General features: G+C 38.7%; 1 protein-coding gene across 1 annotated transcript in view; it reads left to right on the top strand.

The window, feature by feature from the left end:
- The window catches only part of GFRA1 (GDNF family receptor alpha 1), a 143,190-nt gene that overhangs the window by 102,035 nt on the left and 22,814 nt on the right, over nt 1-18,341 (top strand). Inside the window, exons 5-7 of the mRNA XM_005443869.4 lie at nt 2,946-3,055; nt 8,803-8,937; nt 13,431-13,609. Of these exons, the coding sequence (XP_005443926.1) occupies nt 2,946-3,055; nt 8,803-8,937; nt 13,431-13,609 (424 nt within the window). The remainder of the gene's footprint in view (nt 1-2,945; nt 3,056-8,802; nt 8,938-13,430; nt 13,610-18,341) is intronic.

The raw sequence follows: 18,341 nt of genomic DNA on the forward strand, positions 1-18,341 counted from the left end.
CTTCTGTGGTTTCTAATTCAGCTAATTTCTCTCTCTCTAGATACATGGCAGTATCACCGTTTTGGTATGGCTGATGAGCATAGTTTCATCAGTGCCAGTCTACTGGAAATGTTTGGGGCTAGATCTTCAGCAAGTGTTCAGCAGCAGACCTTTGCTGAAAATACTGAATGGAGGTCTCTCTCCGTTTTTATACGCTGCCCTTATCTTTATCTCCAGTGGAAATGAATCCACATAAATATCAGGTGTAGTTAACAGCTCAGGAGAGAGTGAGAACTTTGATGGTATGAAGTTTGGATGACTCATTAGGGAGGAGGTGTTATGATGATGTCCAATAATGCTTGGACCAGAGCTACCTGAACTATATTTGGCTTATGAAAACTTAAATGTGCAGCATTATCAGATCATTACCTTTTATGACCACAATTTTTTTTCCAAAATTAACATAGAAATCAAGCTGTATGCAAAAGAGATCAGCAGAGCAATTTTTAACCTCCTTTAGGGTTTACAACAAATACATTCTTTAAGCAGACTGGCTAGTAAATGACTGGTGTTATTCCATAGTTATTAGTCCTTAAAAACATTTGGAGAAGAGGTGTGTATTACTGATCTCTGGACCAATGCACCTAATAATCTAAGGGAGAACTGGACATTTAAGAATGATGAAATGATTGCAAGAAATGTTTTCAGCATTATCAGGATGCTGACCATATAATTGCATCTCCAAAAAGATTTGTTTGTGGTCACATAAATAATGAAATCTAAATCTGAGGAGCTACTTTAAAAAAAAAATATGCAAAAATATCGCACGTACCACACGCTTGCTCTGTCTACCATGGCAAAGATTTTTCATACTAGATAGATGTAATAGACTGTATTCTGTCCTTAAACAGACTTACATCCAGGTATTAGCAGAATTTGTGAAAACCTTAGAAACTGTCAACTGTCTTTGTTCACAGTCGCTCAGAAGGCTGGATCCAAGCCACGATCTTAATTACTGACTGAGAGGAATCACTGCAGTGACATAGGGTTTCCTTGTCCAGATTTTATTTGTGATGCTGTTATTTATCTCTTCCCATACCTTGGAATCCGTTTCTTCTCAGTGTGTTCCCTGGTAGGTACAGTATATATTCACCAGCAAAGTAGAGATTTTATGGAAAGTTAGAAATTTATGTATACATACAGGGCATCTTGCAGGATCAGTAGAGAGCTTGACTTTTTACAGGTATTAAAAGCAATTGGGTACAAACGCCCGTCTCAAGGTTAAATGGTTAAATGAGGGAAGGAAGGGGTGAAAAGCTTACAGTTGACTGTGGTTTGAAGGCAACCATGGATTTTCTGGTGTCAGTACAGTTACTGAGGGATGGAACTAAAAAGAGGTCGTGAGAATAACTCAGATAAATTCAGGTGCAGTTTGCATACAGTCTATTTATAGGATGCTTTCTCAAACTTAAGCCTGTGAACCTTTTGAAGTTTGCCCATCACTACTTTCAGGCCAATTAATGATGTACATCCAATCCCATTCCGAGATAGGCAAAACAATAAAGCAGACAAAGATAATTAATCTCTGGAGCATGTAAACAAATAAAGTAAATAACTTGCAAATCACTTGTTTCTGCTAACTTTTGTGTTTTCTTTGCAAAACTGAAAAAGGGCATTTATGTTGCATATCTACATAATGCTAGAGCAATGCTGAAAATTCATAGATTATACTATCCTGATTTTGAGAGGGCTGTGCAAAGATTAAACACCTGATCCTGAAACATCGCTGTGAGCTGGTATATGCAAAAGAACATTTTAATCCCTTTTTCACAGAAGAGTAGATTGAAGTAGGAAGGTTAAATAATTTTGTTCATGGAGACGAAGGTCTAAGTGACACTTTACAAATAAACAAAAATCATTGCTCCAAGTTTACAGGTCCAAGTGACAGCAATAGTGGAGCTGAGGAGAGCAGGGCAGGATGGGCAGGAGAGCAGCTGGAAGGTGTGGGACCTTGATTCACCTCAGTGATGCCTCTCGAATGTTACAGACCTGAATGGGAGCATTATGTGGCTTTAAAGCACAAATAACCAGAAGAGTTCCTGACTGCTCGTCCTTTTATTTTTATTCCCCCCACCCTCGTTTTGCAACGTGGTAGTAATCTGTTAATTGCAGTACAGTTTCAGTCCTAGTCTTAAAGCATTTTCTGATAGTAAGCAGTGCTCTGCCCATCTTAGACGTGGGGTAAATGAGGTATGTGAAGATAATACAGCCATTCAGCCGCAAAACTTGATGCAGAGCACACATTCCCTTCTTCTCAGCCCCAGGCACAATACTGTAGACTTCGGATAAATGGACATTTTACAAGAACAAATAAATTCTCAGTGCCATGGCTCTGGGGGGCTGTGGGGACCATGCCATCTGGATCTGCCCGCCACCCCAGTTCAGCCAGCTGGTTCGGCAGGACAGTCCGGAGCAGGAGTAAGCCCACTCCCTGGAAACTAGGGGTAATACCAAAGCAGGTCCTGCCTTAAATCATGTAGTAAGAAGACTCTACTGAGCACAAATATACAATTTTGTGTAATCAGTAAAACAGCAGAAACTGTTCTGAATCTGTAGAATAACAGACTCCAGTTAGAATTCAGATCCAAAATGACTGCTCATATGATAAAATCCCTCTTTGTCTATTTTTTGGCATGAAAATGCAGAGCATTTCTTTTAGTACAGGGTAGGCATTTCCCTGTTGTTCTGTCCCTTTTAACTGTTTTCTTACACTTTCTTGTTCTGGCTTCGAAAATGGATGCTGGAAAGAGATCTGTCTCAGAAGGAGACTCTCATCAGCTGAAATGCGTCCAATATACATTTAAGTTAAAGAATATTAAGCCTTGTCCAAAAATAAAAAGAGTGTGAAAGGTAGGAATGCCTGCAGGCTTGATTTTTAAAGATACGCATTTTTCTTCATGTTGCAGATCTCGCCTTGCAGATTTCTTCACAAACTGCCAGCCTGAGTCACGGTCTGTTAGTAGCTGTCTGAAGGAGAACTATGCTGACTGCCTCCTCGCTTACTCGGGGCTTATTGGTAAGGTGGCAGGGAAGGGTGAGGGCATGTTTGGTCTACGAAAAACATCCAAAGAATATTTTGAAGGCCCACGTGAAAAAAAACCCCTCTGAAATATCATATTGTGCTATGTGATACTAGGCAATATTCTCCACCTAAGTGTGTTGGCCCTGTGTTACCTTACAGAGATTCCCGGGGCAAATTTGTACGTTGCAAGGAAAGTAAGGACAGAAGGTAAGGAGAGGAAGGTGCTTGGATTTGGGATAAATTCAAGCTTACGAAGTGAAGCTTAATAAGGTGGTTGAATATGGGCGGGACTATGAAGTAGGAAGTTAAAAAGAACAAGTGAAACTGCAGCTTGGTTGATTTTGCAGCTGTTCCCACAAAGTTGGGTAAGTACCTCTTGGTTTTCAGGGGAAGTTTGCAGGACATTTGAGGAATGAGACAGTAGACCAACTGTCGTGGTTTAACCCCCAGGCAGCAACTCAGTACCACACAGCCGCCTGCATGCTCCCCCTGATGGGGAGGAGATTTAGGAAAAAAGTAAACTCATAAGTTAAGAACAATTCAATAATGAAAATAAATAAAATACAATAAAATAAAAATAAAATAAAAATTAAAATACAATAACAACAATTGTAATGAGAGAGGGAGAGAGGAATAACAAAGGGGAAAAAACAAGCGATGCACAACACAGTTGCTCACCACTCGCTGACCGATACCCACCCAGTCCCTGAGCAGCGATCAGCTGGCCCCAGCCAGCCCCCCCAGCTTATGTACCGAGCATGAAGTCCCATGGTACGGAATAGCCCTTTGGCTGGTTCGGGTCAGCTGCCCTGGCTGTGTCCTCTCTCAACTGCTTGTGCCTCTCCAGCCCTCTCGCTAGCAGGCGTTGAGAAACTGCAAAGACCTTGACTAAGTATAAACATTACTTAGCAACTACTAAACTAAAACCATCAGTAAATTATCAGCCTTATTCTCAGACTAAATCCAAAACGCAGCACTGCACCAGCCACTAAGAAGAAAACTAACTTTATCCCCGCCAAAACCAGGACACCAAGCCAGCCTTGTTCCACTTCCAGCTGCTATTCGTTCCATGATGTCCTTTTGTCTACTCTAAATGTTTCCTGAGATGTCTGTCAATGAGGTGAACTGAGACCAAATTTATCTTCTGAAATCTTCCTCTCTCCCCAACATAATTAATTTTCTTTGCTGTCACCTTCCTGACTGTCAACAGGCACAAGGATACCCGAATGCAAGCCAGACTCCGTATACCACACACAGCATTTGATTCCTGAAAGAGATCATCTCAGGAAGGTGAACTTATGGTAGAAATACCATGGTTGGGCAGTACAGAATAAGTGAATGTCAAAACTCTGAAACAAACAAATTTTAAAGGCCACCAGATATGATGTTTTAAAGCTTACAGCCTGCACCTGCTGCTATGCAGTAATATCCCCTTCTGTTGGGCGTGAAGGTCCCAGCTGAGGCCCTGAAGCAGATCCTGCTGTTAAATAAATGTCTCTGGAGATAATATAACATAACAACAACAACAAAAAAATTCTATACCAGTCTGGGTTTGCTGAAAAATGTCTGAAAGTTATATTCACTGGCTTACTGTTACCATTCTTGTTACCCTAGCAGTTAACAAGTGAGCTAAGTCTGTGTAGCCACTGGTAAAATAAGATGTGATGGCTCCAAAGGATATGCTTCTACGACTTAAGAGATGAAGGCACTGGGCAAAGGGTATGACATATGAACAGTTATGACAGAATGTCATTTGACACTAAACCAAGGAATTGAATCGCCCTGAAATCTGATCTAGTCAATGAGATTAAGATGTCTAGCAGCTGGCAAAGAGTAACTGTTACTAATAGATACTTCTGGGGAAGAGCTGCCAAGAAGTTCTTGCTGGACTTGGTGAATTTGTTCTCAGTTTTGTTGGATCCATTTTTCAATTGATGTTACTGTGGATGACCATGCTGCAAAACAATCCAACACATCAGAAATGTGGAATGCATCCCTAAGGAGTTGAAATCAAAAGGAGACCTAATTTTCAGAGGAGGAAATAAACATTTTTCTTCCTTCCTGCTAGCCCCTAAACCTGCTGCAAAAAGATAGGAACTGACTAGTGTTCCAAGAGTTTTTACTTGGTAGTGATTCTGATAAACCAAGATGGTTACCAAAAAATAACAACAACCTTGCGTGTGCTGAAGCAGTAAATTCCTGCTTCTGACGTCAAGCTGATATGAAAGTGGAGCAAATAATTTGAAGACCATCAAATTTGTAAGATGCTGAGATAGAAATCAGAGATACAGTCTTGCAAATGTCTGCTTAATGCATGTAAAACACAGGACAAAGAGATAGATGGACTGTGGGTAAGAAGCTGTTACAGATCTATTCATTCATCACAGCTTCAGGATGTCCAGGTGTTTTAATTAAGATAAAATATTGTTCATTAAAATAAAATATTATTTCATTTAGCCATTTCATTAAATGTAGCAAAAATTGCACCTCCAAAGAGTTTGTTCAGGAAACTGAGGATTCTTTATGGAAAATATAGTAGATGTGATTCTGCTGTCACATACGGTGACGTAAATCAGAGTTAACTTCACTGAAATTAGTGGAGTCCCACCTGAAATGAATTGCTTAAGTGGAAATGGAGCCAGGCACATTTTTGATCTGAGGTGCTTTACCAGTTAAATGGAGAATAGGCTGTATAGGGTGCTTTAAGGTTTGCATCAGGGTGTTACAGATATAAAGATTTGTATATTTTTGACAGGAATTTTGACAATCTTAATTCATTGTTTTAAGCTCCTTGTTGTAGTAATAGTGATAAATTAATATATTTTTAAAAATTAAAGGAAAAATATAAAAATTACTAAATGTAGAGCAAGACTGGAGACAGCCGTGTTTTGAGATTTGGTGCTTGGTTGCAGCCTAGTTAAGCCATCTGGACCTGTCTTCACTCCCACATCAGTCACGTATTGTTCTAGCTGCTGATTTCAAGATCTGCTTCAGCATTCACTTTCTGACACATTTTCTCTTGTCCTCAGTAAAAAAATCCAACTAATTTCCCTGGGGTTCCTAGGAATTCCGTAAGAGTTGATGTGAATAAGCTGGAGCTGCTTTGGGCCAAAGGAACTTCAGTGGCATGCCCCTCCTCCTGGGCTAACCATCCTTCTCATGCTTAACTGACCCAAATTTGAGCAACCTCTTGGCTGTGTTCAGGTCAATTCTGCTTCGGTCTAAAATATGGATACCTGCTGCCTGCTACCGAGACCACCGCAGAAGTATTTGATAGGTAGAACACAAACAACCAAGCATGTCCTATTTTACTGCCAACCACCACGGTTTCTCTGATCCATTCTTGCCCTTCAGCAGAATTTCCAAGATGCCAGCTAGCAGCGGGGTGGGGAAGGGGAAGGCACACACGTTGCAGGGAAAAAAGAAAATCCACCTCAGGACACCAAGCATATAATCTGCTTGGGTTCACATCTGCCCCCAGGTTTAAATGACAGTCTGATTTTCTACTAGCTGCTCTTTCAGCCACTCTCTTTTTGCTGGATGTACAGTTTGTGTGCTGTGCATACACATTCCTTGTCCTGTCTTTCCCATATTTGTCAACCCTAATTGTACCTCGGTATCTGTTACAATTTTAGCCCCTGTCTTGACCCATTTTAGTTACCTTAGTACCTTTTTGCGATAAGAAAGTCTTACCTCAGTGACCTTTTAAATTTCCTTGATACATTTCTGGTTTTTTAACCCTTCACTAAGCATTTGTTTCTTAAACTATTTTTTTTAAAGCTACTGTTTTCTTTCCATTTGCAAAATCCTCTTGATTTTAATTTTCTTTCACTTCTTTTCAGATCATGTCACATGGTTGAAATTGTGTACTGAACCATCAAATGGATAATGGACAGATATTTTAATTTGTTTTATTTTAATTTAACATCACTCTTCTTATTTAACTACTGTCAAGTTTTCATTAATGGTGCAAATGATATTTGCCTATTTTACTAAATTCTCTACCTCTATTTAATAAATTTTGAACAGTGCTATTTACTCGTGTGCTAATCTCATGTAGAATTTGAGCAATTATACTGCAACTATCTGTTAAAAGCTGGAAGCAGATAAAGATATGGGATTGCATTCTAATTTAAGAATGTCTCAAAACAAGACAAAAGATGCTTTTTGTGACTTTGGCAGTAGGACTGCATCCATTTTCCCAGGCCAGCTCGTAATGTCTCATCTCCTTTGTCTCCCGTATCATGTTATGAAGCAGTTTGCATGTTGTTTTGTTTAGTTCCCAGTGCTACCTGAAAGGCTATTTGACATTATTCTGCGATTTGTGTTATTTCTAATGTTCATTTTTTTTAGCTTGATGTTTGATAGCCCTTTCCTGTGTGTTACTTCAGACTCTTGGACCCCAGACCTATGGACCAAAGTTCTTCTCCTAGTGTACACTTTGGGTCTCTAATATTTATCCTTCATATATTGCATCTTCTTAATGACTACTTTGATGTCAGCTTTGAGGAGATGCTACCACACATCCTCACAATGTACAGCCTGTCCTAGAAGTGTAGATTACCAAATGAGGAACATGTTTCCTGCAACAGCTGTCATCAGTACAGGTCTGGAATACCTGCCTCTTTTTATTATTTTTTTCTGTTTGGTCAGACAAATACATGTTCAGACTCCTCACTCCTGAGGGAATTTTGAAATATCCAACCTGCTGGGTCAATGCCTTCAGTGAGACTGCTGGTTTGAATAAGTGCTGATCACATAACAGTTGTCTGATCCAGATGAATGGTGACACAGTTGCTGTATATCTTGTAGGACACAAAATGCCTTCTTTGGTTTCATTTCATTCTTGGTAGCCTTAAGTTGACATATAAGCGTGAGAATGTTTACCCAAGATTGTGTAATCAAGTTAGAATGAACCTGTGGTTGGAAGTTGTTGACAATGGTTAGGAAACAGGAAACTACTGAAAAGTAGTGACACAGCAAGATTAATAGCAATTTATTGCCTGCAAAGAATCTGCTGTACCTTTTCATGCATGCTGGATATGGTTTTGCTGTGTTTGTTGCCATAACCCGCTCTGTTGGCAGGTCCCTAACGAACACCCTGGGGTTAACACTGCTCCAAGACATATTAGCACTCCTCCCAGCATGGCTAACATTCTCCTTGCTCATGTGTTTCAGGCTGGCTGGAGACTCAAGGAGGGAACGCAGGTCTGGATGTCTAGTTTCAGCCGTTTATTTGCAGCTAGAACAAAAATGAGGAAAAAAACCCCACAAGCGAGGAAGGAAAGTTGTATTTTTAGAGTGAAACTTGAAGGACACAGGTCCACATATGTTTGATTTGGCAGCAAAGACGTTTTCAGAGATTCCCACCTTCTCCCAGTCCATCCATCACCTGTGCCACTATTTGCCACCTGTCAATTGTACCGATGCAGCAGCTCTCTGTGGGATTGCAATATAAATCTTTTTGGAGGAAAGGAATGGGTCTCTAACATGCAAGTCATTTTGCAGTCCCTAAAGTGGCTGCATTCAAACACCGGCGGGGGTGAAGTATGGCACAGGACTGGGTGTCAGAGGGCAAAGGGAGCCAACAACTGGAAGGTAAAGCCCTGCCATGGCTCTGCGTTGTGAATCCAGCTCTGAATACACAACTTACCAAGTGCTGTTTGCTATCTTCTTCGTATGGAAAGAATATTTCAGTACAAAGGATGCTCACCACACTGTACTTCGCTCTTCGTTAACAGGCACGGTGATGACCCCAAACTACATAGACTCAAATAGTCTCAGTGTTGCCCCGTGGTGTGACTGCAGCAACAGCGGTAATGACATAGATGAATGCCTGAAATTTCTGAATTTCTTCCAGGATAACACATGCCTTAGTAAGTACAAAATCAGATGTCTTTACATGTGTTTTAGGATGTTTTCTGGATGTCTTTATTGTTTAAAGATGTTATGCTATATCAAGGCCATCTCTTTGCACTTTGTAAGCATGATTCTGCTGTAGGTGTAAAAATTAAATAAAAACAAGTATGTCTGCTACTATAGTTTATGGTCAAGACTGCAAACATCACAAGCTTTTGGAAAAAAATTAAAGTAACAAAGTTGTATCATATAGAAAAATGTTTACATCACAGATCATATTTGGACCCTAATATTCTGGCAGCATCTGTACCAAAAAATTGCAACACCTGAGGGGCTTCTGTATAATTTAAAAACTTCATATAAAAAAAGACATGTAGTTTGTGATATGAAGGATTTGCTGTAGGTAAGTATAAATTGGATTGTGCTTGCAATTTATAGCCAAGCTTCAGGTTTCTTAGGTTGCTTGATTTCAGATGCCTGGTTTTAAAACAAGTCTGGATGGTACCTATTGTAAAGATTTTGTTAAATTATTGATTTTTTTTTTTTTTCAGTCAAACTCGCTTCCAAATTAGGGACTATTATAAATTTCAGAATGGCTCAGTGGAGTCGATTTTGGCAGGTTCTCTTTTCAAATTTCCTGTCTGCCTGCAGCAGCATAATTGGATGATGTGGAGTGTGCATCAGAGTTTTAATTTCAGATAAATGAGGAGACCAAAAGAGCTTGGCTTCCCTAGCCTAGCAGAACAGAAGTTGAAAAGATACGTGACTGTCCTCTGAAACTGCATTAGAGGGGCAAGCCCAGGAAGGGAAAAGGATTACTTAACCTAGAGGACAATGTTGGCATGAGATCAGAAAGGGAGATACTGGCCGTACATGTTTAGGCTCAAAACTGGAAAATTTTTAGCCATCAGATGAAAGTTAAGGAATAGGCTTCCAGTGGGAGTTTTGAGAATAAAAAAATCTTACCAGTTTTAAAAGTCTTATTTCATCAGCTTATGAAAAGAAGTATATGTTGTTGCTTTTTGTCAAAAATAGCAAATGAACTCGATGATCCGGACTGTCCCATCCTGCCCTATATACTTGAGCTAATGCAAATGCAGGCTTCAGTCTGTATTTTAGTATAGGGTCTGAAAATCTCCATTCTGTTTGCTACCATCTCGGTAGCTTCTCCACAGGCAGCGTTGTTCTGAAGACATGGGGAGCTTTGCATACAAAAAGTGAGTGTCCTGAGTTGCTATTAGAAGCAATATTTATTGAGCTTTGGAGGAATCATTTACTCAGGATCATTTCACAAACAATAAAAAAAACCCAAACCCAGAAAACAATTCAGACCATGACTGGGTAAAATTTAACAGTATAGCATCAGACCTTCAAACCTAATGGGGCTGCCACTTACATGTACTGTAATACATCAGATTTTATTCATTTGTGAATGTATTAACTGGTGGAATGTTACAGGTTCTCTTTAGAATATAAAGATAGAGCGATCCCTTGTCCTTTCTTTTGCCATCAGTATAAAAGCATTAATGAAGACAAATCAAAGACATTAGAGGTTACTGTGAGACAAATTATAGTCATCCTACTTGTAGAAGATGTCTTCTTCATGAAGAAATTAAAGATGTTTCTGGTTTAATACAAAGTGTTTTTTTTACAGAGAATGGGAAAAGTTAAAATTTTATTTTTTGATTGTTACTGTCATTAATAGGTCCTCCAGTGAGTGGAGAAAATGTCATTTGCTTATTGGATGAGATTAAAACCCCTGCCACCTTTTTTAGACAAAACAAAAATGACTTTCCCTAATGGGAAGAAACTAGTAATTTCTTGCTAGTCTGTTTTGATAAAGTGTATTTCCCCTTCAAAGTGGAAAATAAACCAGTGATCTGAGGCAGTTATAGAAGGAAGATGTGGAGTACCGGGCTTAAACGTTTATTCAAAAACCCATTTGGGTTTTTTACGCAAAGTGGAATAGCTGCGCTGTCTCCTGAGGGCTAGGGGACTCGGAAAGCAGAAGACCTCAGGTGATGTGTGTACTGGGTCTGGTGTGGAGCTGGGGTACAAAGCTGAGTTTACCATGTCCCACATACACATCTGAAATCCTGGTCTTGCACCTCTGTTAAGCGCTTCCCTAGAAATTCCACTCTGGAGTTGAAAAGCCTTTTGCAACAGATTTTAAGTTGAAACAAGAGTGGAAGTTTTGATTTCAGAAGGTGAGTGTGAATATACAAGTGAAAATCCCAGTCTGTTCTAATATTTATTCTAATATTAGTCTAATAATTAGTCCAAATAAAGACAAACGTTGTGTTGTTTTCTTTTCACATGTCTTAGATACAGTGTTTTTTTATCTTAGCATTATCCTGTCGAATATGGTTTTATATGAGAACTGTGAAATTGGCCTAATCGCAAGAAAGCTAAAAATCCAAATTAATAGGCACCAAATAGGATCTATTCCATCCTAAAATGTGGGGCTGTGTATTACTTTGCTTGTACTTTTATCCTCTTTGTTGGAAGATGCAAGTTTATTGGTAATATTACAGTGGTCCTAACTGCTGCCTCTCCAGTTAAGGTTTGGCCAGTCTTAAATTCTGAAAATCCATCTTAAGACTTTACTTTAGCTACTCTGAAAGTGAATGTCCTGAAATCTGTTTACATGCTCTAGAATTCCTACTGAACTGAATGAACCGAACCTATCTGTTCAAAGGATTTGTTCACACTTGCCTTATAGTGCAGTAAAAAGAATTGGCAAGTAAGAGGAAAAGCATAAAGCAGTGAGTTAGTTAATAAAAATTATTGAGAGGAACTTTACTGGAGCAATTAGACACTTGAAGCACCTCCTTACAGTCATTATGGTTTTTTTAAATATATTTGAAGTATGTATGAAAATTTTATATATATATATATATTTATAAACATATTTAAAATATAATGTATGTGTCTGAAATATTATGAAAATATTGGGGAGGCATGGAATACTTCTCCTGTGAGGACAGGCTGAGAGAACTGGGGTGGTTTAGCCTGAAGGGAGGCTCTCGGGAGACCCTACTGTGGCCTTTCTGTGCTTAAAGAGGGACTATAAGAAAGATGGGGACAGACTTTTTAGTAGGGCCTGTAGCAATAGGACAAGGGGTCATGGTTTTAAACTCAAAGAGGGTAAGGTTCAGACTAGATGTAAGGAAGAAACTTTTTACGATGAGGGTGGTGAAACACTGGCACAGGTTGCCCAGAGTGGCAGATGCCCCATCCCTGGACACATTCAAGGTCAGGCTGGACCGGGCTCTGAGCAACCTGATCTGGTTGAAGATGTCCCTGCACATTGCAGGGGTGGTAGTGGATTATGTGACCTTTAAAGGTCCCTTCCAACCGAAACCATTCTATAATTCTACCACAGAATTATAGAATATCTCAGGTTAGAAGGGACCCATAAGGATCATAGGGTACGATTCAATCAAATAATTGAAGCCGTCGAATTGTAAAGACCACTTTTACTTAGAAAACCGGAAGGATTGCATGCATTCCTGTGATCCTGCAATAATGGAAACAGAGAGTTACAGTTAATTTAGGAAGCCATAGGAGAATATTGCTTTATATATATTGCCTTATTCAGGGAAAACAAAGAAAAATATCTTTCCACTCTTCCCACTTTGTCTCCATCCACCCAGCTGATTGTGGTGCCTTTTAAAAATCCTTCTCTTTGCATGTTGGAGTTCTAAAAACTAATATCAGAATAAAATACATCTCTTTCAGATGAGAATGAAATGTAAATTATTTTATAAGGCAAGGAATACCACTGAGCAGAAGTATTAATAACTTCCACATATTAGTCCCCAGTGAAATTGTTTGATTTCTTGTACAAAGAATTTGAAATAAGAAATCCCTAAATCCATGTTGAATCCCCAAAGACCTGATTAAAAACTGTTTTTCTATTTGTTTATGAAAAAAACCAACCAATTTACTATTGCCATAAACACACTCGTTAATCCCATGAAACTGTGATAAGCTTTTTAACTTTTATATTCTAAAGTTTTAGTTTAAGTATGCTTCCCTCACCTAATTATGCAGATTTTGATTGAAAACTGTAAGGAAAAGATTGTCTTAGTTAAAACATTTTGTAGTTATAGGCATGTTAGTTTTACTACAACAAGCTGTAGAAATAAATTAATATTTTGCCTGCCCTCTGTATTTAGTTCACTATGTAACATCACCTGCCTGAATCAGGACGTAGCATTCATTGGGTGGTGACAAATATGATTACAGTAAGTCCTAGAGCTTCTGTCAAGAATTACTGGGAACATTACAAAGAGGAGGCTGCACCAGATAATTATGTGACCCCGGACTCTCAGTTATCGTTTCTGATATGTTCAAAATTAAGACACATTTTTCAGCATAAAAATTGAGTTTCTATAAATACATATTTTCAATGGGATCATCGTCATCATAATAATGGTTTAAAAGTCAGTTCAGCTTTCTGCTGTTTGTTTAGAAATGGAAAATTCTCTGTAATTTATTTTTACAGAAAATGCAATTCAGGCCTTCGGCAACGGTACTGATGTGAACGTGTGGCAGCCAATCTTACCAGTACAGACCACTACAGCCACAACTACAACAGCTTCCAGAGTTAAAAACACAGGTTCGGAGACCACCAACAATGAAATACCCACCCACAACGATTCACCAGCATGTGCAAACCTGCAGGTAAGAGAGTCTTGTAACTTGTTGCGGTGTGGAAATTAACATTTTTCATCGATGTGTATACAGAGTAGTCTCCTGCTGCATAAACAGATCCCTGCTTAAATTGGAATATCTTTTTATTCTCATGTTGTAGTTACAAGGCAGATATGTTGTAAAATATCAGACACATTTTAAATCAGAAATGTGCATATTTGAAAGTGGACTTTATTGCCTCTCTGACTATACAGAGCATTGTATTTAATTTGTTGTCACAGGTTTGGGTATGAACGTGGCAGTCTCCAAACCCTGCCACAATATGTCAGATTAAATTAATCCCCTGAGTAATCCAAATTCAGAGGGAACTCTTAATGTCAGCTAGCATGTCCTGCTACTTGCTTTCTTTTGTTATTGGCAGTAAATTTAAGAGGTTTTTTCGGCTGGGTAGGTCTGTGTATTAGAGAATACGTGGTGCTACAAACCCCGTGGTGAAGAACCTGGACAAGGATGGAAGCTAATTTGAATCAGGCGCTTTCCTGAGCTGGGGTCAAAGTCACGATGTGGTTTTGGCCAATGGCTGTAAGTGATTTCCTTTGACACTTCAGTTAGGTTATTCATGGCGTGTCATTGATTCATTCTGGATTTAATGAGGCTCATCACTTGCTAAAGGCAGTATGTGCAGCTCTTAGGGAGTTTGAAGAACTCAGGCAGGAGACGACTGCAAAATGAAGGCAAGAAAGAGGTAACAGGAAACTTAAAATGAAAACATCCTTAGGCCCAGATTAGAATCTGGGGTTATAAAAATATCTGGTGGTTTAAATGCAAAATTAGGTCAGGGATAGATCAGCTTGGCCTGTTTATTTTTGTCTTTACAGAAGGAAAGTTACTATGTGACACAAATCAAATTGTCCGAGTTTTAAGTTTTCATCAGGTATTGAGATACTTTCTTTCTGGATTCTCAAACTCTTCCACACTTTTAATATTCACATTTCACTTATAAAAGATTGATTTTGTGTTCTTTATATTAAGCTATATAAAAGTTTCCATGTTCACCAAAATGGAGGGTTCGTATCCCTTGGAAATGTATTTTACTTCTTAAGTTTTTGTGCACCACTCTGTCATCTTCATCCCGTTTTAGTTTCTTCACTCTATTTTGTGTTGGCAGATTGCGTATGAATTCACTTTTTTCAGAGGCATTAGAGAGTCACAAAGTGTATGGGGTTAATAATAGATGGTGTTGAGTTTAGGTCCTTCTGTTTTAATTCTAGTTTTCCTATCTGTGCATTCATTATTAGTTAAGCTTTGTAAATTATTGATGAGAGGGAGAGAGTTGTAGGCGTATATTTCTATACGCAGTAGTCATTTGACCAAATAGAATACGCTAAAAAGAAGTTTAATCTTTTAAATTTAAAACTTGGAATAGCTTGCATTTAAAGGAAGACCTTGATGGAATGTTATTAATTCACTTTGTGTTATATTAAAGTATGGTTCTATGGGATAGATGAAACGTTCCTTTTCCTTCAGTGTTCGTATAGTCTCCTATAGAGTAAGGCCTCCAGGTGCTAACAAAGTACAAATGGTAAATAACGAACTGAGGAAACAGCAATTGATCACAAATATTGTTGGATTCAGTTTGATTTGCAAACCTTCCTCAAGCCTGAAGTACTTCAGTGTTTTGAAAAGGAATGACATTCTTCCCTGTCATTACCCATGCTACTCTGGCATTTTGAAGTCGCATCCCGCGTGCGTTTATCAGCACTGCTTTAGAGCTGTGTTACATGTACCCCTGCTATACCTGACACGAGAAGAAACAGCTTCCTTTAAACAAATGGTTTCTGCTGTTTGGGAGAAACTCTAGATAAAGTCCACACTAAAAGGTCACTGAAGTTACGTGAATTAAGCGGGTTTGTTCATGTGAAGTACGTTTCTGGTGCTCACTACTTCCTTCTGTCAGAACTGAAACACAAAGAAGAAAGCTCTTATATTTTAATGCATTTCAAAAAAACCCAAAAAACAACTTACGAACAGAGCCAAAACAAGCCCACACTTTTTTTTGTTTGGTTTTTTTTTTTAAAGAAGCCTGTGTTTGTTGGACAGTATGGTGCCACTTTGCATGTGAGACCTAAACCTCAATGCAAATGTTACAAAAGAACTAGAGGCATTCGTACTGCACTGAAGGGTATTCATTCCAAGGCTCTCCTCCCATGAAAAATATGCCTTTGTAGTTACTTTCAAAACAGGAACTGGTGCGACCAAAAGCAATCTGAAGGCCTTTGTTATACGCTTAGCAGTTGAGCTGGCAGGTTTCAAAAAGGCAATATAGCCTAAATACTGTGAAAAGTAGAATTAACAGCATTAGTTGCAGCACAAAGGGACAAAGGCAGAGAGGGGATAAGGCAATGATCGTTGAGATGGTACAAGTCTGAGTTAGTGGGTTTAAAAACACAGTGGAGGAAGAAAGAGTCGGAAGTGATTGATTAGTATAAATTGCCACGGAAATAAATACAGTAAGGGAGGAAAGAGCAGGAAGTGATTGATTAGTATAAATTGCCATCAAAACGAACAAAATCTAACCTCCTGGGGTTGTAAAATACAGGGCATACACCCAAATCTGCCAAGACTGTCACTGGCTGAGCAATTTTTGATGCATGTTTTTCTGACTTGTTCAGAAGGGTTGTATGAAAAGCAAGAATATACTAATGGTTTTGTCGCTGTGCCACACTCTCCTGCGCACATGCAGACCTGGGTGTTGGAAGGGTTGTGAATGCTTAAAGAAAACGTGAGGTACTCTTTGTTTACCTTACTCTATTTATTTCAGATACCTGTTGAAGGTTTGAACTTGCAAATAATTTTTGCTTCAGTGGTGCTGTTTAGAAATTGTTCTTCATTTCAGTTTACTATTGCTACAAGAGTTTACAGTTCTTTTGTGGTGGTGTTTTCTTATTTCAAATTGATACAGAGAAATTTTGATTTGTGATATATGCTTCTTTTATGTTTACATATGTATTTGTGTAGTATACTCTTTTCTTCTGTCCCTAAATTAAATCAGCACTCTTATCTTTGCCAGCACGATGCTTTACTTTGTCAAGCATCCTATAAACTCTTTTTGTAAACCTGGCTTCTAACAAATTTTACTAAACACAGAGAGCAAGTAGTGGTTAGTTTTATATAAAATGCTAAATTCATGGATTTTTTGAGGTGCTTGACATCTTCCAAAGGATCCTCAGCACCACAGAAAAATTATTCATAAAATATTTTGAACAAAATGGAAGATGAATGCCAACAGTGTGCTCCTTACACAGTTGTGTATAAGTAATTGCTGTCCCTATCCTTTTCCTGATAGCTTCGCTCTAACGTTTTCTATTTAACTGACGTATTTGTTTATCCTTCATTCTCAGTCATAATTTTTATTCAGTCGGCCAGCCAAAAAATGGTTATGGTCTTTCGGTCTCACATTCTGTCCCCACTGCTTGAACCGTCAGGTTGGATTATTTGAAAGGGACAAAAGAACGAGTTTGGATGTGTACTCACACCATGTATTCTTCAAGAAAAGTGCTGCTTCTGCATTTGGGAGAGATGCATGGAACTGAAAGATGATAATGAAATAAACTTCAATTGATAGATTAGACTAGATTAGATCAATTGTTACTACATCATCGAGAAAGATTAAAAAAATAAGACTTTCATACTGGGTTTACTCTATTATTTTAGAAGACATTTTACACAAGACAAAAAAAGATGGTTAAGGGCATTTAAGTCTCAATTTATGCATCAAAATCTATCAACTTCCTCACTAGTTCTATACTTTGTATTCCTACATTTATTATGAATGTCTTGCTCTAGTTAACCCTAGCTCAGCATTCAGAGGGAATTTAAGGTTTTGGGGTTTTGGAGACGTGTGAACGGCAGACACATGTAGTTGAGATGCATGGCCCTTTGGACCAAAGGCACATACCAGTATGTGAATGCCATTGTAACCTCAGCAGCAAAATTTTTTAAAAAATATGAGATAGGAATTAAAAAAACCTAAACATTTTGTGGGGAACAAGGAGGAAAAGAGAAATACAGATACTTAAATACGTCGATCCTTTCTTATCTGCATGTAAGGTTAGTGAGTGTTTAGAACAGACTCGGGTCATATTGCAAGCTGTTCTTCCACAAATGCACATAATTCCACATAAATTTGGGATTTGAAAAAATATCTATTGTGGCAAGTCTTAAGACAAAAACAGGAGACAGGGCTCAGTCCCCTGAGGAGACCAGGACTTACACATGACTCACAGACTGAAAATGACTGTGCTTTTACTTGTCCATCTATCTGTTGCAGGTCTTCAGCGCTTTCTGAGGGTCTGCTAATCTGGTGTTTGGAGTAGTGTCTATAATTATTTAATGTGGCTTCCCAAGTGCTAAATACTATTAGTATAAAGCATTGTGTAGGTGTTTGGAGATGGTTAAAAGCTTCACTGTAGTATTCTGAGGATGAAGACGCAGCAGGTACGGAGCTCCCTGGACCGGTAATTGGGTGGAGGGTGAATGTAAGCAGGAAACACAGACAGTATGTAGGTGTGTTGTTGATGGAGTACTACAACTGCTGGGGCAGTTCACTGGAATAGGGACAAAAGGAACTTGATTTACCCCCTGAAAACTGGTATAAACTTGCCCATATGCCTGGCACCCTTTTCCCTCAATCCTTTCACACAGCCTGTGAACTTGCTGTTTCTTTTTCATTTTGTCAAAAGCAAGCACTATCCTTTCAAAT

The sequence above is a fragment of the Falco cherrug genome, chromosome 9 (assembly GCF_023634085.1).
Source record: "Falco cherrug isolate bFalChe1 chromosome 9, bFalChe1.pri, whole genome shotgun sequence".
Lineage (NCBI taxonomy): Eukaryota > Metazoa > Chordata > Aves > Falconiformes > Falconidae > Falco > Falco cherrug.